The sequence below is a fragment of the Ovis aries genome, chromosome 11 (genome assembly GCF_016772045.2).
Source record: "Ovis aries strain OAR_USU_Benz2616 breed Rambouillet chromosome 11, ARS-UI_Ramb_v3.0, whole genome shotgun sequence".
In the NCBI taxonomy this organism is placed as follows: Eukaryota; Metazoa; Chordata; class Mammalia; order Artiodactyla; family Bovidae; genus Ovis; species Ovis aries.
The window spans coordinates 8,478,995-8,503,568 of NC_056064.1; the positions used below are offsets into that span (position 1 = coordinate 8,478,995).

Here is a 24,574-nt window from a genome sequence, read left to right on the forward strand (position 1 = left end):
GGGGTCCGGGCCCCCGCGGCGGGGCCGGGGTGGGGCCGGGGGCGGGGATGGGGCGCGGCGTCCCCCCCCGCGGGGGTGTGTGGTGCTGCGGTCCGCGGCCCAGGCAGCCGGAGCAGGGGGAGCCCGGGAGGGAACATGGAGGACGCCAGGGTCTGGCGCGGCCTCGCTGGGCACGGCCGCGCCGGCGGCGGCGACGACGCGGGCCCGGCGCCCGGCAGCATCGCGTCCCCGGCAGGCCCTCGGCGGAAGGCGCGGGCTGCGGCGGTCCCGAGGCTCTCCGGTCCCTTTTGCGCAGCACGGCCCCTACCTCCAAGCTGGAGGAAGCCCCTTCGACTTGGAGTGTCTCTCCCGGCTGGTATTTCATCCCAGCGAAACCTCCGCACTCTTGGCGCGACACGCATCTCTGAGTGGCCTTCCAGCTCAAGCAGGGAATCCCACTGGGGTGCAGCCTCAGATCCTCCCTGTGCAGAAGGAAACACTTCCCACGCGCAGAGGTGTCATTACTGGGTTATTCTTGGGTGAAGGGCTGAGCTTCCCCATCCTCCTCCTAACTTCAGATATGATGTGAAATCCTACTTAACACCCCCCTCTCCCACCCCCCGCCAAATTTTTTTTTGAAGAGAAAGTATAGACACGAAATTGTTTTACTTCTTTAGTACAGTCTGCTTCTTCACACTCCCCAACCCCCCGCCCCAAACAAAAATCGAGCTTCTGGTTGGACGGCGTCAGATGCCACTGAGGTGACCCCAGCCTCTGTTTGCAGTTCCAAGTCTTCCGTGTAGGCGTCACTGCTACTGGAGCTTTGCACGATGATGCCCTGAACGCATTCTATCCATTCCTCACATAGAGGTAGCTATTGGGAATAGCAGAGACAGGCTATTATTAAACAATTGCCTCCAGTCCTGTAAGTCTCCTGTGGCGGGAAATGAGGGGGCAGGCTCTGTCAAGTTTTTTTATGAATTCTGGTTTAAAAAAAAAAAAATCCTCAGTCACATTATTTCGACTTCAACATCTTTCATAACTGACTCTCTTACCCCCTCCCCCCCCATTTATTCCTCTTAAGTCACATTCTAATCAAGGTCACCATCTCCAGTTTCCCCCATACATACACAATAAAAATAATACGGTTGTGGAATTTGACTGGTAAAAGAAACTGAAGAGGCACAGTAATCTGACAGTCTGTGTTTCTTTTCCATCCACTACACATGTATACCCGCTGCCCACTCTCCTCTCCTCAGTCACCAGAATGAAGGGGCTGGCAAACGTTGGTCTGGTTTCTTTTAGAGCTGATTCCCTACTGGAAGTCTTGGGGACGAATGAGAAGTTCTGCAGTTTCAATCAGTGGCAGAAGCAGGTAACACATCAGGGAACCAGTCAGCCTAGGACAGGAGGGGACAGAAAATGATGAATAGTTTCTGATTACACTCCAGCTAAACTGCTACAGTGGCCCTTTATGTCTGCTAAAAAATGTCCTTTAGTCTCTTTTGCAAAGGGAAATAAATGGTTCAGGAAGCCTAAGCTTATATATACATATAAGATAAGGAAAGAACCAAGATGTAAACCTAAGAAATTAACTAGGTAAGCTAAAACCTTTTGGCTCTGACCTGAGACACTGCACATTCTTTTGTTTTCATTTTGTGAATGCGGGTCTCTGCTTCTTTCCTATCTTAACACACGGACTTCAAGGTCTCTGTAATACATCTCTCCTCAGTGTTTCTCCTCCCCTGTACAGCCTCTTCTACTTTGCTGCCTTTCAAACTGTGCTGAAAATGAAGCTTCAGGATTCTAAGACTAGCACTGGATGAAGACCATTTTTCTAATGACAATGTTGCTGGACTTTCTTGAACTTCTTCCCCCAGAATCTAGAAAACCCTTGTTAGCAATCCTTCTCAAAAACCTCTGGAAAGGGGGTTCCCCACTACCACAAAGTAGACGTCAAGTGAAAACCGTCTAGTTCTCATTACTGAAGAGCGGGATTCAGAAGTATCACTTTTCCTCACGTAAATGGCTCATTTTTCTATCCATGAGATGAAACCAGAATTCCCAATTGCTCCGATTTTTCTTTCCCCTTAAAAAGAAAAATGAACAATCTTTTAAATTCGGATGAAATGTTAAATCTTAGGCTATTTTCCAAAGAAACTATCCAAAATTTGGAACGAGTACTCAAAAACAATCAGCTCCGAGTGTTTTGAGGAATATAATGAAATCAGGAAGATCAAAGATTCCATCTTTAGGACAAACAGAATCTTTAACTACAAACGAAATGAACCCCTCTCAAGCCTGCTTCCACAGACCATACTGGGGCCCAATCAAAACACAGCAATGTCTAAAGAGAATAAATTCATCTTGATTACTGTAAACAACTTTCAGTGAGTGCATCAGCTGACCTACTCAGTGACCTATTAAGATTAGCAGTGTTACCTCCAGATATGATGAATAACTGAAATGTCTGGTGTCTAAGGCAAAAGGAAAAAAACGTGCCTACATCCACCCAAATAAAATTCAGATTCCCTTCCCACCTTGTTCAGGTTCTTTCCCACCTTCCCTGCCCCAGTGTGTATAACCTGTAACAATCTTTCAGGGCCTCAATTTCCTCATCTGGAAAGAGAACAAAGTAAATACCTGCCTCACAGACGGGACTGTGGATGGGAGAGAAATGGAGACTGAAGGAGAGCTGTATAAAAAGCTTAGAACACTCCCTGGAATATAACAGGTGCTAAGAAGGTGTTTTTATTGGTGCTATCGAATGGTTCCAGATGAAGTCTAGGGCTGGGGATTCTGCCTAAGAGCCCTGAACCAGTTCTTTCTCTCTCTCAGAGTAACCAGTTTTCCCCTGTGCCCCACCCGCCTCTCCCTCAGAGAGCCCTAAGGTAAACAGCCAAAAGGCTAATGACACATGACAAAGGAAGAGACCTATTAAGATTAGCATTTCCAAAGACAACTTCTAGCAAACATTAGAAAGTAACACCGAATCAAATCCAAAACTTTTCATAGAGACCGTCTACTCAGGAGCAGCTTCAAACTGGCAGTTAAGAACTAATGCTTCAAGTAAGAAAGCTGGAGCTAACAGATCTTCTAGTAAAAATCAAGACTGCAAAATCTAGCTGCAAAAATATCAGCTAGAGAAATGATACCCTTAACAGCCTCAATGCAACTGAAGAGAAAGGACACACACTCTACCAGACCAAACCAAAGGTAACCACCACCCCACTAACACCTCCCGTCTCCACCCTGCACCTCCCCCGCCGCCCCCCTACACACGAGACACAAAAACAAAAACAACCAAGCTTCTCTGAGAAGAAAGCAGAAGTCAATCTGCCCTTCCCACCTCCCCACACTAAGGGCTTTAAGCCAACTGCCTGTGGCCCATGTGGTCAGAAGTTGGGTTTGTGTTTCAATTCCACCACCTAAAGTGTCATCACTAGTCTTAACTGGTAAGGTGAGGAAGGGGAAACAACACTTTTTTCCCCTGTAAATACCTACTTAAATCCCTTAACAGCTGAACATAGTCATGGGGAACAAAGGGACAGGGAACAAATCTACCCATTTCCCTAGTAAGACCTACTGGTAGTTGAGGGTCCTGAAATACTCATTTGTTTCTAAGAAGGGCCATATGCCCCAGATACCCAAAACCTACCCAAAGCCATGGTAACACATTTATTACCTTTCACTCTTTCTGAAAGCTGCTGCTACAAACCATGCTTAACCCGTCAGTTCCACCCATAAAACATGTGAGTAGAAACACCTTCCATTTTACAACTCCTGAATGGCTGACAGAGGACATACAACAAATAGCAAGCAAAACAGCATAGACACAAGAAGGAAAGAAACTAAGACAGGTCAAAAATACACCAAGTAAGAAACTTAATACAACTGGAAACATACTCTCAGGCACCAGCATTTCTCCTTTGGACACCTGTTCCTCCCTGCCCTTAGATGCCCCAATCCCAGGGTGATGGCTGAGCTTGAAAAAAGTTGACAGGTCACGCAAACTTTGTGGGCCTGAACCAATCTAGCAAGCTTAGTGCAGTGACATCATGCTAATAGTCAAAACCATAAATCCTTACACAAGCAGGTACTCTGGTACAAAGGAAAAGCTCTTTCCAGTGGTATAGCCTCCACCCACTACATTCCACTGGTTAGACAGGGATATAATGACACTACACACACAGTGCTAGCAGTCATCTATCTCCATTACCACAAAAATGATCCAGTTGCAAAAAAATAAGAAAATTTAAAAATGGTGCTTAATGCCTGTCCAGATGCTCTTGTGAAGACTGGGGCAGAGCAAGAACATACATACTGAGTAAACACTCTTTACCCAAATTCCAGCAGAAACATGTCAATTTCGTCTTCATCTCAGACTCCATAGTTCAGAATTCAAACAGGATTCTGTTTCTTAGTCTTCAAAGAGTTACCATGTTAATACATTGCAGATCTTATATTATGACCCCCTCTTTCTGAATTGGTGCTCCTTCCTCTTCCTTTCAGTGGCTTAGATTAAAAAAAGCCTCATTGGGTCAATTTGATCTTCAACTGAGGATCCCTCTATTCTTCACAGTGAAAGAAACAGGAAATGACGACACCGGTTTTGAGTATGCTCCCTGAGGGAGGGACATGAGCAGTGGTGGCCTAAGACACTGATGTGGCATCACAAAACAGGCTAAGCTTTGGGTAGGTGGCTCCACTCCTGACAGCAATGCCGAGATGGCAACACGAGGCCAGGACAGCGTGAGATCTGGCACAAGCTCCAGGATTTGCTTCTTTAAGGATGTTTCTTGACTCTGAGAGATCTCTGAACTATTACAGAAGCTGCCTAAAGTTCTACAGTCAGTCACCTGGCCCAGTATATAAGCAGGTGCAGGGAACCTGGCAAGCTGGTTTTTAAACTCTACAGAGACAACAGCTGTACTCAGCCTTTAATCCTTAAGTTGTGTACTAAAACATAAAGCTCACCTGCTATCTACTCATACTATGTGAAGCATTTCACCCCTGATTTCCTGAACCGTGGCACAAGCTCTTTGCTAGACCTGAAGAGGACAATTCCTAGAGGGCAGGATAGATTCTGACTTGGCGAACAATTTACTATGATACACAGGGAAAATGGATCAGATTCAGAGAATCTAGATGTTTCCTCTGAAGTAATTTTAGTCTCCAAAACAAAGCACACAAAGCTCTGCTCAACTAGTTGACAGAAGTTAATTAGCCTTTCACCCCTGGGCCTGACCCTGTCCTCTGCAAGCTGTTTACTGACCTTACATTAAGTCCCTCCCCAACTTCCCAGCTCCCAGCTGCTTCCTCTTATTTTTCCAGCTTCCTCACTCCTCACCCACCCCACAACCTCTCATTTCACTTTCTCTCCCCCTTCCTCCCCTTTTATTCAGCAGTGAATGCTGACAGCAGATGGCAAGCACTCAATTCAAGCCAGCGAAAATGTGTCCAAAGCATCAGGTAAAAGGCAGTCCCAGAAATAAGAATCCTGGGGGTTGCAATACACACACACTCTGCCTCTCACTAATTTATTCTTTAGATGGGAAAGGCATATGTTTATTCTTCACATATGAAAGAATTATCCTCAGACAAAATTTATTAAAACTAAATTAGATAACTAGTTTTGCTTAGTTAGGTTTCTCAGGGACAAGGGGATTTTTTTGGTTTGCATTAGAATTGATAAACTTTATCCCTAACTTGTCCAGGACCTACACAGTACATCTAGCAAAACTCATGAAGCCTCAGGAAGCCCCCACGTATGTTCTATACGCATTCATTTAGCTAAAGATCAGTTACTCTGATCACTTAAGCAAAGCTTATGGAAGGTTCACGTTCATACAATCTGTGTTTAGCTTTCTCCCCACAGAAGAGCTGAAAAAACTGAAAGGAAACCTCGACTGCTAGAGGGAGGTTTGGGATTTGTTCCACAGTGATCTTAAAACCACAGGAATTTGGGGATGGAAATGTACCTGAGAAAACAGGAAAGGGAGGGGGAAAAGGCACTCCAAGACTACAGCTTCAATCAGTAAAGTTTAAGTCTCCCCCATGGTTTTAAGAAACCTGGTAAACACCTAGTTCTAGAGATACTGCATGGATGCTATCTAATTAGCTCAGCTTCAGCCCAAAATTCAGGCTGTGCTATCTCCAACCTAGAATGATATATTCTAGGTTTTGAAAGGCTAGCCAAGACACCCTAGATACTAACTTTTCAGTTCATAATGGATTGGACAAAACAAAGACCTCCTAATGTGGATTCTCTCCTTAGAAAAATGGCTCATGTGTAGAACTATGCCATAACTATCATCCTTTTTCAGTAAGGAAATATTTATGAAGCATCTATTTAAGGCCAGGAACTGTACTAGTCAGTCACTGGAATATGTTTAAGAATCTCCTCCAATAGAGAAATCAAAACTTGAAATAATTATAGACTAGTTAAATGTTTATACAAAATGATTATAAGAGCACTGGGAAGAAAAGAAAACATTAAAGGGGCTACTTGTCGTGCTAAATGAGACTTCACTTCATTGGTTCTCACATAACTGACAGCTTTGACACTGGGCTGTCATCTAGGGCTGAATATCACAACTAATGCCTAATAGGCTGTACGCTCAGGACCAAGTATAACGCAGACTGTTACTGCAAACCAGAAAGTCATCACACGTTGCTTTCAAAGCTGATAAAGCAACTCAATACGGTTTTGTGTATCAGATCTACCTTGCTAATAAGAATTTAAGTGTACACTTAGCTAACAAAACAAGTGCATGTTTACATTTATCAATTCTCAGGGTCTTTTTCCTGCTACTATCCTCTGAGACTGTAGCTTGGTAAGAGTAGCTAGCCAGGCTCTGGTCATTGTCTGGTCTGCTTTCTGTGGGGCCAGTGTGACCAGAAGGGGTCAAAAGAGGGCAAGGGCTTCTCTGATGTTGGCTATGCACTGCACACTGGAAAGCCAGGGAGCTAAGTACCCCACTTTGTACTGCTGGGCTCTGGGCGATGGTCACTGTGACAAGATGAACACTTTGAAACAGCCCCATCAACCTGGCTAAGAACATGGATCAAAGGCAGCACCATGGGGCACCCTGGTGGCATCCAGTGGGTATTACAGATAGTGACCACTTGGGTCAAAGACTTCTTTCCCCTCAACCTCTCCACTGGAAAAAGGCCGGTTTTAAAAAAAAAAACAATATAGTAATAAAATAAACAAGAGCTTGTCACTAGAAGACATAGACTCAAGTTCTGTCACTTTAACATCTTTGAGTTCATTTCCTCCAACTCCAAAATAAGGCTAGAAACATTGGAGAATTAGAGTCAAAGCACTCCAAAAAAAAAAAAAAAAAAAAACCAGCGACTACTTCCACTAAGTATTTGTCCTGTGTCCTTGCATTTCCCCCTCTAACTTCTCCACTAAGAAGGTAGAAAATGGCACAAACTCTTGAAGTCACGACTTTGGGAATAAGCCCAATCTGACTGGAGGACCACACTACATATAGGATCTAAGCTATGCAGTTCACCTGCTGAGGATTTCATGACCGTATTCATACATAAACAGTAAGGTCAGTGTTGTGCACCAAGCATCTTAGAAAAAGTGTCAGAAAGTTATTAATACCGATTTTGGTCTCTAGGAGTTTACCATGTAGCTGGAGGAAATCAAAACATACATGAAATCAGACAACAGTTTAAGGGCAACACGGAGGTGTACACATTACGTGACACCATGCTGAAGAAAAGCAAAGCAGAAACACAATGCAATTAGTGCTTTAGTCTTTCTTTAGATCATTCTTCAGACTAAGAATGCTTTAGTCTTTAGCAGATCATGAAGGGAAGTTTTCAAAGGCAAAAGTAATGTGAGTGCTTTCAAGATTTGTGAGTTTCCAGAGTCCATGGCTTTGAGAACTGCTTATGCTAGCTGATCCTCTCTCAGCCTAAGGATCAGGGTCAGGGTCCTGGAGTAATGTTAAGATTCCCAAGCCAGTAAATATACTACCCAGTTTCTTCATTCTATCTATAAATCTCTTTAAGGATAACTACTAATAAAAAACCAAAATAATTCAACCCTAATGAGAAAACTGTAGAAACTCATTGAGACAGGATTACTAAATTCAGAACTAATTTAAGGCTTCTTCTGTAAGAATTATGCTTAATAATGGAAAATCCAGGAGAAAGCAGGGAGACCTGGATTGGGAAGATCCCCTGGAGAAGGGAAAGGTTACCCACTCCAGTATTCTGGCCTGGAGAATTCCATGGACTACATAGTCCATGGGGTCGCAAGAGTCAGACACAACTGGCTTTCGCTTTGGGAGAAAGCCAGAGGGAACCCCTCTGCTCCTAAAGGAGACACATCAATCCTAGAGGACCTGCACTGAAGTGTGGCACGTCTTGCAACAAGACAACTTTTTTACTTTGCAAGACTGATTTGGGGGACAGTACTTGTTTCTACGGTTATACGTGGCTTAAGCTAGCGTTTAAATGAGCTGGCCCTGGAGCACAGGCTGGACCATGCAGGGCCACTTGTGTGCTTCTTCCTTCCAGTGCTACACAATCTAGGGTTGGTTCAGTCTGCAGATGCATCAACTGCAGATACAGAAGGCTGCCTATAGTCATTTTTACAGTGTGGCAGGTCAGCACCTCTAACATGAATGGTCAACAGTAATTTGCACTTCCTATTTTCACAGCTGAGAAATTATCTGATGCAATGTTAGGATTACCACTTTCTCCAATAATCTACCCAGTCAACCAATAGTTTGTGGACTAGGTTTCTATACAATTTTGCTTTTAAGGAGTACTAAAATTCTGTCAATCAACATTTATTAAACTGCCAACTGGAGGTGGAAAACAAATCCAAATAGCGTTTTGAAGAACTCCATCTAGTAAGTAAACATTTGGCTCACTGGGAAATACCAATACAACAAAAATTCTACTAGGTAGAAAAAATTAACATACAAATTTCAACAGTAATAAAATTGTGAGACTAAATACATCACAGAGAACACAGCTATTTTATGGGTTTCGAAGCTTGGTTTTTATAATTTCAGAAATTAACTATAACGACAGTAATAAGGACTTGAAGCAGCAGGGTGACTACTAATAAGGGCAGAAAAGTTTGAAAACATATAAAATATATAGAAGTAAAAACAATCATGATCAGTAAAAAATGTTTCCCAGATCACCCAGAGCAGGGAAAATGTGATTGAAAATGGTGATAAATTGTAGACTACACTCCACTGTTTCATACTAGATGAGCAAGTTTTAGGAAGATCAGGCTGGATGGCCAGGATGGAGGTGGCCAGTTAACTGGTTTTTCATTTCTTCAGTAATGATTTTGGGTGTGCGGACAAAGATGTCAGCATGGCAGATGAAGTTGGGAGACAAATTCAAACAGCATTTTGAAGCGCTCTACCTGGGAAGTAAATGAAACCTTATTCTTGTGAAGTGACAGGCACAAATGCACTGTGGCTAAAAACTGGTTACATCAAGACACAGAACTTGATTTTCACCATGCGACACGTTTACTCTGCAGTGTCAGAGAACACAGCAATCAGTTTCTGTAGTGAGCTTGTTAACAAGCACACTTACTGTCATGCACACTTGTAGTGTACTGTTAACCAACATCTTACATCTCGTCTAAGTTGTGCATGCTCAGGTGCTTCAGTCATGTCCAACCCTTTGTGACCCTGTGGACTGCAGCCCGCCAGGCTCCTCAGTCCATGGGACTCTCCAGACAAGAGCACTGGCGTGGGCTGCCATTCCCTCCTCCAGGGGCTCTTACTGACTGGGACTGAACCAGCACCTCCTGCACTACAGGCGGATTCTTCACCGCGGAGCCACCGGGGAAGCCCCTTAACGTTGTGGATGTCACTTATTTTGTAATTCAAGAAACAAAATTCTCCAAAAACTGTTAGAAATATCAGGAGATAGAAGGATGGAAAATGTCTTAATGTTACTTAGCTTCTTCTTTATCAACTGAAGGACTGATTTCCAACTTGCAAACAGAAGAACCTGAGTCTATTTACTGGTTACTTACTCAACATACTCAGAAAGGGAAGTAAAATAGTTAAAATGTCTATATTTCTCTTTCTAAGCACCTGAATTGAGTGATCTTTCGAGTATCTACACAGTGCACAACATTGTGCTATGGAAGAACAGGGAAGAAAGGGGAAAACAGGTATGACCTGTTAGAAATTAGAAGAGACAATAAACAATTCACTGGCTAAAGGTATACTGGCTTGAGTTTTAAGATACGGCAGAAAAGTGCTATGCAGAACAATGGGGAAGGATGAGCAGTGCTTTTTCAGTGACTACTATCAGGTGACGGACTGTCTTGGTTCCTTACCAAAAAAACTCACAAATCGGGATGAGGCAGATAAATGGATAGAAGGTAACATATGCCATACCAGATATACATGAAGTCTGTGCCAACGCAGTATGGTAGGTGTTAAGTTCTCAGAGATGACTTTTGATACTGGGATGAGGTTATCAACAGCTTTAGATTCAGCCCAAGACTCCAAGTCCCAGTTAAAGGCTGTAGGTTATGTTTTGTCAACTGATGTAGTAGTCCATTCGTAAGGATTAAACCTTAATAAACATAACCTGAAAGCTTATCTTAAACTTACAAAGGCTCCCCTAATACCCAGCACTTCAGGGTACAATTCTGCCATGTCATCTGGCACTTAAAACCACCTTCAAGTTTAGCCTTTTTCTTTTATAAAGGGGAATTCCAGATTTTCAGTTGAGCAATTTAGGATTTAGTCTCTTCACAAGTTAAGATGTCAGAGCTAACATTTCTTGAATTAAGGGATAATTTACTGCACTTTCAGTACTCAACCCAATTTGCAGCAAGGCTATCTCACTAGTTAGCAACTATCTTTGGTAGCCTAACTTGCTACATAAAATGTGAGCTTGGTAGGCAAGGTTATGTGTGTAAACGTGATTCTCTTCTAGAATACCTGTATTTATCCTCTTTTGGTGTCTTATTCTTCAAAGCAGTTTTTAACATTTGTGTCTGAAGACAAGTGCTCCCATATTGACTAAATGGTATCACAAGTGGGCCTAAAAAACTTTTTAGTGACAAAAAAGCTTGTGTCCTTTACATTTTTGTAATGTAAAGTTGAACGGAGGTGGGAATGACAAACGCTGAGGTGTTAGTTCCTAACAGAGAAGTCTGTACTGACATTTTGATCACAGGATACTCTGCCTGTTCTGTAGAATAGAAAAATTTAAGTAGCCAACCTGATGAACAGATAGGGTTGTAAGACACAGTAACAATCACTGCAAGTCTCAGTAATGTCAAGAAATAAGACTTATCACTCCAGAAAGTGTTTCACACCATATGAAGGTTTCTCAAAGGATACTCATTTTGTGTAGCACATGACCAATTCCATGGCTGGAGGGGGGAGGAGGGGGAATGGGTGGCACCCCTGCACCTGAGTCCTACACTTCTGGCCTTACTATTACATACTTGGGAGATGTACAAGGCAGGCAGAAAAACAAGCAGCTTCACATCTTCAACATTTTGTCCTAAGTCCCAGAAGCTAGACAGTTTTGTGATTTATTCAAGCTTGAAAGTTGCTCAGTTGTGTCTGACTCTTTGCAACCCGGTGGACTGTAGCCCACCAGGCTCCTCTGTTCATGGGGTTCTCCAGGCAAGAATACTGGAGTGGGTTGCCATTTCCTTCTCCAGGGGATCTTCCCGACCCAGGGATCGAACTCCGGTCTCCCACATTGCAGGCAGACGCTTTAGCCTCTGTGCCACCAGGGAAGCCCTTATACAAGCTTGGTACTCATTAAGTACTATTCAAAACCTAAAGGAAAAGGCAAAGGATTTTGACCAACAGATGGATGGAGAGGCAAAGGTAGAGCTACAGGAAAAAAAAAACACGACCAAAAAATTCTAAGTTTGGAGCTGATACAGGATTAAGTTTCCACCTTGCTGTTACCATTCTTTGCCCTAGGGTATTTCCTGGTTAATTTGGCATCATAGCACCCTCTAGCGGCTATGTGGTTTTTTCCCTAACATTACTCAAATACGGGGAGTGAAATAAGACCATGGTAAACAAAATAACATCCATCCAGACAACTCATTAGACATCGGGCATACCTTTAAAATTGTTTGCTCAGAGTATATTCGGTGAAGATGAGTTAAGCATTCTATAGCTCTTAATTTCTACTATCTTTACACTGATAATTCTATCAGGAATTATAAAAAGGTAAAATACTTTAACCTTTTTAAGAAATGTCACCCAGGATCTCCTCAACCGTTTCTTCTGTTTTACATACCTACATAAATGGCATCCGCCTTATGTTTTCTCTTTTGCCAGTGAGTGATCTATTTCAAAATGTTTGAGATTTTTTTCTGCCTAAGCAGCACCAAGAACTTTTGTATAAGAAAAAGATCTTTCCTTTCACCCCTACAAATCACATTAAAAGGTTTTCAGGTATAGCTTTCAAAGTTAGAAGCAGCACCCCCCAACCCAACCTCAATCTTAAGTATAATCACATGGATAAGCTGTTTTAAGTATACTGTAAGTTCTTGGATCTACATTTTAAGCAAAAGTTTTTGCCAGGATTACTATTTATTCAACAATCAGGAGACAAAATGAACACCTTTCCTTATAACCTCCCTTTACTTCATGCCAATCCCACCCTTTCCTATAGGATCAGATTCTTATTTAAAAAAATAGGTGCTGGGAAAAATTACCCCCAAAGAGAGTATTCCACTGCATGGAATGGCAGAATATTTATTTCCTTCAGTGGAGACAATTACAAGTTCACTAGAACAACAGAATATTAAAAAATGTATCATACCTTTTCTGGTGGCTGCTTCAGCCTAAAGAGATGTGGAGCTAACAGCTTAACAAAGAAATCAGAGTAACCGGGTTTGTTTTCACTCACACGCCCAAACTACACAGAAGCCTTCACTCCGTGTAATCTGTAACGGTTCTACAACCCTTTATCCAAACTCTCTGGGGCAGATGTATTTGAAATCCAGAGTGTTTTGCATTTTATAAAGGTTTCATATATAGATCCTTTACCACATTAACACTCAGCACAACCTGTGACAATTGACATTAGTATTTCTTAGTCACACCAAAGTACAAAACAAATGCATTGATTTTGGCCATATTTTACATTCAATTTGCTAAACAGAAGATTTTGGAGTTCTGGGATAAAAGATTGAGAACCTGTTTTCTTTGTATTCTTCATACCCTGACAGAAATAGGTTAAACCAAAGAATGGTTATAACAGAACTTCAGTCTAATAGTTTCTTTCCTTTTAATACTATTTATGGTAAATACAGACATGTAACTTGTGATTTAATTACAACGTCATGTACAAAGGAAGCAAAAAAGCACACAAATAATTCACAGAAACTTGAAAAAAAGAAAAAAAAAGTACCTTAACAAGCAAGATATATTTCAAAGACAAAACTGAGAAAGTTAAAACCTAGAATCATATTCAAGTTAAAGCACTACAATGAGTAGATACATTAACATTCCAAACTATAAAACTTAAGGGGGGAAAAACATTTTAAATGAAGGAAATCTGTTCACATTCCAAACAGCATTTTTTAAAAAAATTACTAAACTTAAATTTTAAACATAAAATTCAGATCCCAAACAATTAGGAACCAGAAAATGGGTTTCTTACCTTTTGTTTCCAGGATGTAGGCTGAACAGCAAGGTGGGTTACTCAATCTGATGTTATGAGAAATAATTCTTAAACTTTTCCTTGATTAGAAAATAAATTATAAGCTCCCTACAACATCTAAGGGCACACAAATACGGAGAAAAGCAGAAAATCCAAGACTGTTTTAATCCCCAAGTATGACTTTCTTCTAAGAGTTGCTAATATAGGTAGAGATTTAAGGTCCATTTCCTAAGACTGTCACATAGTCTGCATCTCCTCTGACATTTTGTCGTCTAGTCTACTCCTACTGAACTGGAAAACCTGGCCCCGTTCATACACAGGTTAAATCTCTAATCTTAAAAAGCCTACATACAGGCAAGTAGTATTTTCCATCTCACTTCAATCTGATTGGGACTACTATCACTCCTAAAGTAGAGCTCATCTTTCAACTTAGCTTAAATGCACTCAACTTCTGAGTGAATGAATACTAATTAACTCAGGGCCCAGAAAAGTCTAGCTCTTTCCAAAATCATTTAATGTCTTACAAAAAAACTTGAACTTTTTTGCCAACTCAGATGAAACCTAGTTTTACCTACTGTCTACTCTTGAACACTATATTTTGAATTCCTACATTAAAACTAGTTACTCCCTTAATGGATCGATACAAAATGCTCTAAAAAATGGAATCCTAATCTTGACTTTACTATCCTTTCTCTTCCTCATGACATTCCACAAGGTGCATTTAAATGTACTGGCTGGGTGACTTTATGCAAATCTTTAGGCTGTCTGCACTACCAAGATTTCTAGTGTCTCCTAGGTTTGAAATCACATCACCTGAATAGCAGCCTTAAATCCTGCTTCCAATTATAATTAACACTCCAGGGAAATCTTATGATTTAGCTATCTTTTAGATGCACAAAAAGTGGTCTGATGATTGTGACTAGCTATCAGGAAATCAGAATAAAGATCAGGAATACTAAGTAAAAACCCCCTTCCTTCCCCCAACTCTAAGTGAAAATTTAGCACCAAGGGGCTACCAAGTAAAGATACAAAAACTAGTAGATGACAAGATGTCATCACTGCTTTGGTATGTTCTGGATAGTAACTTTATGGTTAAGAAGAGTTCCAAGGCAAAATTCTAAAGAATGCCCAGCTTTTTATTAGCAATGATTCACTCAAACAGTTAAATCTTCCAGTGTGCTATTCAGATTTCAAACAGTAAATGTAATCTGTTAAGAATTATAATCTGTGCTGAATTTTAATACTTACCAATTTTTGAGATGAACTATTTTCATTGAGAAACTCAAAGGCTAATAATACCAACATTCACTAGTCATTACCTGATTTTACACAAAACTCTATGCTAATTACCAAAAATAAGCAGTATCCATAAATTTAGTCATTTTTAACCAGAGCTTTGCAGCTTATCCTCCAGAAACTAAATCACCCCTCATTTACGACATTACATACACAACTATCTTATTCTCACTTTTTATCTTCCCCTGAAGACTTTTACAATTAACAGTAAGAGATAATACCATTTATTAGCAAATTCCTTTCAAGAACCTTTAATTTACTAACACAAACACAAAAAAATCAGAATCTTATCAATTTTAAGTATTAACTGAGACTAGTCACCCAGTAAAAAAAATCTTACAAGAGGAAAAAGGACAACCATGCATAGTTTTTTAAAAAATGTTTATTTTTTTCAAAGAAAAACGGCAACAGCCAATTGGAAACCTACTTATTCTTCAACTCCAATTTTGTTTTTTTTTAAATTTAGAAGTGACTTACTGATTTACTATTTTAAACAAACCCCCCCTTTCCCCTTTAAATGTTTACCATCTACTCGTGCTGAATCCTTCCAAGGAGATTGCTCCAGCGTATATCTCCAGGTCCTCGCTTTGCTCCTTTTACCAAAAATGCAAAACACAATTCCATCGTGCATCTTAAGGGCTCCAATCGTCAAAAATAGGAAAAAAAAAATCTTTGGAATAGCCAATTAAGTTGAATAAAAAAAAAAAAAATCCACACGAATGCGGTTTGGTTGGGGCAGGAATCCACTCCTATGTTCCTGGTAATCTGATCCCGCTCCATGAATCCTTGTAATTCATCCTCCCTATCCTATCCACATTATGATTTGAATCCAATGATCCAGCTCCAAGGATTGGGATCCAGTGAGCCCTCTCCAATCCAAACCTTTATAACCAGCAAAACCAAAAAAGAGGAGGCAAAATGTTAGATACTGTAATCAAAAAAGGTTTCTGGGGAATGATGAGTTATGTCTGTCATCAGTTTAACAGATGTACATCAATAACTATCAAATTCCCCAAAACAAGTTTCTGAATGGTGTTCTGATAAATTTTAGAAACTTAATCATCATAGAGACTAATTGGAAGAAGCATTTTATATTTACAGTTCAACTGATAATGCCAACACTTGTTACTGTACAGCGTATTACAGGTTTTGTGGTTGCAAAAAGTTACGTAGTTGAAAAGTTTACTGGTACTGCTACCCCCCTAAGTCTAAACTAAATCTAATGCTCCCATTTGTAATTTAATTTGTAAATTAAAAGTATTTTAAACATGAGTCAATTATGAATACTAGTTTAAAGGGGAAGGTGAGACTTAAAATTATTCCCAACTAGATTATCTACACCAATATGTTGGAATTCTATATTTTGCTTTCATTTTGTCTTTAAAAAATGAAGTAGCAACGCTATATCAGTCACACAGAGGACATGCAGATTTAGCAGTATTGATATTATACTCTATCTGGTTGGAATTAAAGACACCCTGTACCCACATGTACACCAACAGCAGGTCACACATTAACAGTTGTAACTAAGCATTATGACAAATTAGCCAGTTCTTCCCACATTAGTCCCTATTAAAATAAAAAAGGGAAGGGAGCAAAATAGTTACAAAATGGGCAATGTAATTTTGCCACAATTGCCAAGGTTTAAAGAGCAAAGCAATTGTAGCTAAAGGTAACTGCATTAAGATGCTTACAAGTGTTTTATGGTAGATGTATACATAATCAATTTAAACCCTTGCCTTTAGTATAAGGTCAATACTGCCAATTTCATCTGTGACAATAGCACTTGGAGTCATACCATTGCCTCCATTATTGATCTGATCCTCCTCAATCCTCCTTTTGACAATCCTAAAATGATTGAAATGTGCTCCACAATCCTTAATCCAAAGCATTCTTAATCCATCTCTTCAGATATGTCTACAGAAAGACACATGAAAAGCAAGATAAACATAAGAACTTCCCCAGGTAAGATAACCACAAACACCCCCAACATCCCAGTTCACACAAACCAGAGCAGAATAGACATTTACACAATATCACAGTCTGAAGAGCATGGAGAGTTAACTAAATTTAAACAATCCTGGCTATGACATCACTTAAAATACAATTTATCGACATGAGGGGAATGTAGATGTTAGGAGCAAGGGGTATTACACAAGAATGCAATTCAACACTTTAGCCCATTCTGAACAAAACAGTTTGAATTAAAAAATGAAAAGATTGTACTGAATAAAGGAAAACTGTATACAACATGGGTTCTACAAAAAAGTGTCACCAATCATCTTATGTACGAGAGCGAGATCTGCTATGACGGGGAGAATAGCGTGGTGATCCTCTGCTTCTCCTTGGGGAATAACTTCGACTCCTGCTGTTGCTTCTGCTACGGCTTCTGCTACGACTACGGCTTCGAGATCGAGATCTTCCATAACTTGGACTTCTGGGCCCATCAACTTTAACCCGGATGTAGGCAGTTTCTCCCTATTGAATAGACAGAACTTTCGATTGAAAGATCTAAGTTTTCACCTGTCTTCAGGCATGCTGAATGAATACAACGTAATTTAAACCAGAGGCACTTTACTGGGTTTACTTGGACACCCTTGCCTGAATCTTACCTTCAAATTCCACAGTTAAGACCACTGTATCCAATTCTGGCCAATAAAAAGAATAAGTGTATAACCTACCTCATGAGATCTAAACTTAGTGTTATCCAGTTTTCGAACTGCATAGGTCATATCTTCTTTCCGTACAAACTCCACGACACCAGTGCCATCTCGGTAAACATCAGCATAACATACATCACCTGCTTCACGCATGTGATCCTTTAAATCCTGCCAGCTTCCACTTGGAGGCAGTCCTGAAAAAGAGTTTTTTTCAACAATTATCCTAGTATTTCACATTAAAGTTAAAATTTACATTAGAACCAAGACTACTTTAAAATTAATGATTAGTTTTAACATCCTAGGTTAATGATTCAAAATTCTAGAATTAAAAGCCCCAAATTATTTACAAAGTAATGATCTTCATATTCTAGACACTGCAATCTAATTCGTTAAATCTCAAATACAGTAATTCCTGGTTACTAAATTCATCCATGCGACTGAAATAATTTAAAGACCTACCATGAAAGCTAGCATTTGTCAAACTACGCATGCAAGGAAAACTTTAAAGTGTAGGATCTGTCCAAAAGTGACATCGACCCGCGCGGAACGGTCAACTTACCAGAGACAACCACTCTGTTTTCAGAACGCCTGGATGGGGGGCCATAGCGGCCCCGGGGAGCCCCGCCACCTCCACCCCCGCCGCCGCCTCGGCCTGTACCACGGCCACTTCGAGGAAACTCCACCCGCAGACGATATCCATCGTAATCATAGCCGTCGCGACCGTACACCGCGTCTTCCGCATCCCTGCGTGATTACAGAAAGCCGAAGGGTAAGAAAAAGGGCCGGGAGGGGTGGCCACCTCCGTCGGGGAGCCAGCAGCGCCCCGCACATGCGCACCCGGGGTGGAAGAGCCCACATGCGCCGCATAATAGGGACGGCCCCTCCCCCACCCAGAAGCACGCCAGGCTCCCGACCACTACAGCAGCCCTCAGCGCCTCAGTTTCCCGCTCCGAGCCCGCGAGCCGGCTCCGGAGACGCCCGGGGGACCCAGTCACCAGGGAAGCCTCACCGACTCGGCTCCTCACTTCACTCGTGCGCGGCCGACTCGTCTTGCTCCCAACCTCAGAGCCCACGTCCCCATTCTCTCTAAGGCCTTGGAGCACTCCCCAACTACTCCAACCTATATCCTCAAGGCCGCAAGTCCCTGGCCGCCTCACCGCGGGTCCTCGAACTCAACGAAGGCGAAGGGCGGTCCTCCGCGGCGATTCTTCAGGTCGATGTCGCGGATAGCACCGTATTTGTAGAACACGTCCTCAATGTCCTTGGTTCGGATGTCTGGAGGTAAGTTCCCTACGTAGATGCGGCAGTCGTTGTTCCCTGCCGGGCCACGAATCACACCACCTCCCGACATGGCGGCGACGAAAAGCGCGGACTCGAGAACAGGCCTTCCCACCAAGCCTAGCGAACGGCAGAGCGAGCCCGCCGCGACACCACGTCTCCCGCGGCCCCTCCAAAATGGCGCCTTTATCAGCTCGGCGCACGGATATGGGGGGGAGGGAAGAAGAGAAGCGGGAGGAAGCAGCTATTCGATCTCACTGCGCACGCGCAAGAGCGTAACGGGTGTGCAGCGAAAGGGACGCTGGCGCACGCGCGACGTCACCCTCCGCGCGAAGGGAAAAAAGTTCCCGCGTTCCCGTGGTGCCGAGAGCTTTGCAAAGGAAGTGACCGGCCCTGTGGTAAAGATTTAGGGCAGAGCCCTTGTAAAAGAGGGTTATTAATCTTGTCGAGTCCTAAAGAATAATCAGTTTCCCCAGGAATAAGTCTCTTAAAGCAAAGGCGCTTTGGAAGGATTTAGTGAAACCTAGCCTATAGCTTTATCCCACAATGCTCTGCGGGGTTAACGGCCTTGGGCGGGAAAGACGCCCCCGGGGGCGGAGTCAATGGGGGAGGGACTGGGCGGTTGCTCCGGAAACGGGCGCGTCTTAGGAGACTGCGCCCAGTCCGGGAGTCGGCGTTGTCTGTGATTCTGTGCAGAGGCAAGCCATCACTGTGTTTCCGCCTCGTCTCCTGTGAACCTGTGCGCTGCCTAGACGACTGTGTAATATAGGGGAGCCGAGCTTAGATTCCTTAGATTCTACATCAAGTACCGTTCTACCTTCGGTTCAGCACCAAGCTTTGTATATATTTAATAACTACATTCAACACTGCTTGTGTTTGTTAGTGGCGGCGATTCCTGCTCTGACCAATCGTTGGTGGTACCAACCGGGACCCAGATCTCTCTCTTTTTTCATCGCCTATTACTAGGCCCAACGCAGCGGAAAGGTGCATTGAAGGCTGCAGAATGAATGGTGCCTGTTACTTCTCCATCCTTTTTCAAAGAACGAGAAAAAACACACGCGCCTGCGTGTGTGTATGCAGAATCCTGAAGTTCCTTGTTTTGAACTCATTAGCAGGCCTCTCAAGTAATATAAATGAGCCCAATGAACTTGTGAGAACTGCTGTGGCCGCTGGAGACCACAGTTGCTGCTCAAGACTGATCTGCTAGTCAGGTCCAGGGAGATTAGAACTTCTACATTTTTTCCTATAGAGATATCTATTTGAAATCTGGTTTTTTATATGAAATGCTGGAACTTTACATTATTAGTGATGAATTCAAATTAAAACAACAAACCTGCAGTCATAAATATGCTAAAACAGCTAGCTCTGCACCCTAAGGGTAAGGATGATTTTCTTCAGTTTATGTATGTATTTGTAATAGTCCCTCTCCTCAGGGCTGTAAGGCAGTTTTATAAAGATACTATAAAACGTTATTAAAACTAGGTGGAGAAATCTAGGTGCCTTTGAAATTAAAAAGAAAAAAGATGACATGCTTTCAGTTCTATAAGTTGATTGAATATATTCTAGTAAATGTTTCTCAGTAATCCCAAAATACAGATTTACTTTGCTCCAGATCCATGGAGGAGCTTTGGTAGTTCTTAAAATCTCTGTGATAGTTGACAAAATTTTGTATGTGTACTTTTTTGTCCTTTAAATCATCCTTCATTGACATATTTTATCTATTGCCTTTTTATTTTTTAAATACTTATCTATTTTTAGTTGGTTGATGATTGGTTTATAATATTGGTTTGATTTCTGTCTTACATCTACATGACTTCAGTTCAGTCGCTCAGTTGTGTCTGACTCTTTGCGACCCCATGAATCGCAGGACGCCAGGCCTCCCTGTCCATCACCAACTCCTGGAGTTCACTCAGACTCATGCATGTCCATTGAGTCAGTGATGCCATCCAGCCATCTCATCCTCTGTCGTCCCCTTCTCCTCCTGCCCCCAATCCCTCCCAGCATCAGAGTCTTCTCCAATGAGTCAACTCTTCACATGAGGTGGCCAAAGTACTGGAGTTTCAGCTTTAGCATCATTCCTTCCAAAAGAAATCCCAGGGCTGATCTTTAGAATGGATTGGTTGGATCTCCTTGCAGTCCACGGGAGGTTTAAGAGTCTTCTCTAATACCACAGTTCAAAAGCATCAATTCTTTGGCGCTCAGCCTTCTTCACAGTCCAACTCTCAAATCCATACATGACCGCAGGAAAAACCATAGCCTTGACTAGACAGACCGTAGTCAGCAAAGTAATGTCTCTGCTTTTGAATGTGCTATCTAGGTCGGTCATAACTTTTCTTCCAAGGAGCAAGCTTCTTTTAATTTCATGGCTACAGTCACCATCTGCAGTGATTTTGGAGCCCCCCAAAAATAAAGTCTGACACTGTTTCCACTGTTTCCCTATCTATTTCCCATGAAGTGACGGGACCGGATTGCACGATCTTCATTTTCTGAATGTTGAGCTTTAAGCCAACTTTTTCACTCTCCTCTTTCACTTTTTATCAAGAGGCTTTTTAGTTCCTCTTCACTTTCTGCCATAAGGGTGGTGTCATCTGCATCTCTGAGGTTATTGATATTTCTCCCAGCAATCTTGATTCCAGCTTATGTTTCTTCCAGTCCAGCATTTCTCATGATGTACGCTGCATAGAAGTTAAATAAGCAGAGTGACGTATCCAGCCTTGACGTACTCCTTTTCCTATCTGGAACCAGTCTGTTGTTCCATGTCCAGTTCTAACTGTTGCTTCCTGACCTGCATACAGATTTCTCAAGAGGCAGGTCAGGTGGTCTGTTTTTCCCATCTCTTGAAGAATTTTCCACAGTTTATTGTGATCCACACAGTCAAAGGCTTTGGCATAGGCAATAAAGCAGAAATAGATGTTTTTCTGGAACTCTCGCTTTTTCCATGATCCAGCAGATGTTGGCAACTTGATCTCTGGTTCCTCTGCCTTTTCTAAAACCAGCTTGAACATCAGGAAGTTCACGGTTCACGTATTGCTGAAGCCTGGCTTGGAGAATTTTGTTTTGGTTTTTATTTTTATTTTTTTTAATTTTAAAATCTTTAATTCTTACATGCATTCCCAAACATGAACCCCCCTCCCACCTCCCTCCCCAAAACATCTCTCTGGGTCATCCCCATGCACCAGCCCCAAGCATGCTGCATCCTGGCTTGGAGAATTTTGAGCATTACTTTACTAGCATGTGAGATGAGTGCAATTGTGCAGTAGTTTGAGCATTCTTTGGCATTGCCTTTCTTTGGGATTGGAGTGAAAACTGACCTTTTCCAGTCCTGTGGCCACTGCTGAGTTTTCCAAATTTGTTGGCATATTGAGTGCAGCACTTTCACAGCATCATCTTTAAGGATTTGAAACAGCTCAGCTGGAATTCCATCACCTCCACTAGCTTTGTTCGTAGTGATGCTTTCTAAGGCCCACTTGACTTCACATTCCAGGATGTCTGGCTCTAGGTGAGTGATCACACCATCGTGATTATCTGGGTCGTGAAGATCTGTTTTGTACAGTTCTTCTGTGTATTCTTGCCACCTCTTCTTAATATCCTCTGCTTCTGTTAGGTCCAGACCATTTCTGTCCTTTATCAAGCCTGTCTTTGCATGAAATGTTCCCTTGGTATCTCTGATTTTCTTGAAGAGATCTCTAGTCTTTCCCATTCTGTTCTTTTCCTCTATTTCTTTGCATTGATCGCTGAAGAAGGCTTTCTTATCTCTTCTTGCTATTCTCTGGAACTCTGCATTCAGATGCTTATATCTTTCCTTTTCTCCTTGGCTTTTCACCTCTCTTCTTTTCACAGCTATTTGTAAGGCCTCCCCAGACAGCCATTTTGCTTTTTTTGCATTTCTTTTTCCATGGGGATGGTCTTGATCCCTGTCTCCTCTAAAATGTCATGAACCTCATTCCATAGTTCATCAGACACTCTATCTATCAGATCTAGGCCCTTAAATCTATTTTTCACTTCCACTGTATAATCATAAGGGATTTAATTTAGGTCATACCTGAATGGTCTAGCAGTTTTCCCTACTTTCTTCAATTTAAGTCTGAATTTGGTAATAAGGAGTTCATGATCTGAGCCACAGTCAGCTCCTGGTCTTATTTTTGTTGACTATATAGAGCTTCTCCATCTTTGGCTGCAAAGAATATAATCAATATGATTTTGGTGTTGACCATCTGGTGATGTCCATGTGTAGAGTCTTCTCTTGTGTTGTTGGAAGAGGGTGTTTGCTATGACCAGTGCATTCTCTTGGCAAAACTCTATTAGTCTTTGCCCTGCTTCATTCTGCATTCCAAGGCCAAATTTGCCTGTTACTCCAGGGGTTTCTTGACTTCCTACTTTTGCAATCCAGTCCCCCATAATGAAAAGGACATCTTTTTTAGGTGTTAGTTCTAAAAGGTCTTGTAGGTCTTCATAGAACCATTCAACTTCAGCTTCTTCAGTGTTACAGGTTGGGGCATAGGCTTGGATTACTGTGATATTGAATGGTTTGCCTTGGAAACGAACAGAGATCATTCTGTCGTTTTTGAGATTGCATCCAAGTACTGCATTTCGGAATCTTTTGTTGACCATGATGGCTACTCCCTTTCTTCTGAGGGATTCCTGCCCGCAGTAGTAGATATAATGGTCATCTGAGTTAAAGTCACCCATTCCAGTCCATTTTAGTTCACTGATTCCTAGAATGTCGATGTTCACTCTTGCCATCTCTTGTTTGACCACTTCGAATTGACTAATTCAATTTGCCTTGATTCATGGACCTGACATCCCAGGTTCCTATGCAGTATTGCTCTTTACAGCATCAGACCTTGCTTCTATCACCAGCCACACCCACAGCTGGGTATTGTTTTTGCTTTGGCTTCATCCCTTCGTTCTTTCTGGAGTTATTTCTCCACTGATCTCCAGTAGCATGTTGACTTAACCATAGGTATATATTTGTGTCCTCCCTCTTGAATCTCCCTCCCACCTCCCAGCCAGTCCCACCCTTCTAGGTTATTACAGAGTCCTGGTTTGAGTTCCCTGAGTCTTATAGCAAATTCCCATTGGCTCTCAATTTACGTATGTTAGTATATATTCCTCCACGCTACTCTCTCCATTTATTTCACCCTCTCCCTCATCTTCTCACCCTTGTCCATAAGTCTGTCTCTATGTCTACATCTCCATTGCTGATCTGCAAACAGATTTATCAGTACCATCCTTCTAGATTCCATATATATGTGTTAGTATACAATATTTGTTTTTCTCTTTCTTAGTTACTTAACTCTGTATAATAGGTTCTAGGTTCATCCACCTCATTAAAATGACTCAAATGCCTTCACTGACGTATTTTTAAACTGGGCTTGTGACTTAGAAAGAGAAGACCCTGGGAATTCCCTGGCAGTCCAGTGGTTAGGACTCCAGCTTCCACTGCAGGGGGCACTGGATTCATCCCAGATTGGGAAATTAAGATCCCACATGCCAAGGTGTGACCAAAAAAGAGACAGAGAAGACCCTGAAATGAGAAGCTAACCCAAAGGGACACTGTTTCAACAGTACTAATGTACTCAATAAGTTATTTACTGAACACAGTTTCTTTCTAACTTTATCCATCCATTTATGATTATACAGGTTGCTCTTCTCTTGATTAATGTTAAATCAGTAATAACTGCAGTGATTTAAACATAGCTGCT

At 41.9% G+C, this 24,574-nt stretch overlaps 2 protein-coding genes across 27 annotated transcripts in view; both read right to left on the reverse strand.

Moving 5' to 3' along the window:
• VEZF1 (vascular endothelial zinc finger 1) overlaps positions 1-15,702 on the reverse strand; it is a 30,315-nt gene extending 14,613 nt beyond the window's left edge. For 15 of the 25 annotated variants that reach the window (XM_012185159.5, XM_012185158.5, XM_012185157.5 and 12 more), the window contains exon 1: positions 308-15,702. In XM_012185159.5, coding sequence (XP_012040549.1) covers positions 308-364 — 57 coding nt within the window. In that variant the 5' untranslated portion in view covers positions 365-15,702. The remainder of the gene's footprint in view (positions 1-307) is intronic. The other 10 variants (XM_060394743.1, XM_060394741.1, XM_060394745.1 and 7 more) reach the window with 10 other exon arrangements.
• SRSF1 (serine and arginine rich splicing factor 1) lies at positions 13,237-19,051 on the reverse strand. Of its 2 annotated transcripts, XR_003590770.3 has the most exons (5): positions 18,749-19,051; positions 18,151-18,335; positions 17,613-17,785; positions 16,730-17,409; positions 13,237-15,813 (listed from the first exon to the last, which is right to left on the reverse strand). XR_003590770.3 is itself a non-coding variant. In XM_012185167.5 (4 exons), exons 1-4 carry the CDS (start codon positions 18,940-18,942, stop codon positions 17,215-17,217), a joined length of 747 nt encoding a protein of 248 aa, XP_012040557.3. In that variant the 5' UTR covers positions 18,943-19,051; the 3' UTR covers positions 13,237-17,214. The 2 variants fall into 2 exon arrangements, 1 of the variants encoding a protein (XP_012040557.3); XM_012185167.5 differs by having other exon boundaries at positions 13,237-17,409.
• Positions 19,052-24,574: the final 5,523 nt, after the last annotated feature.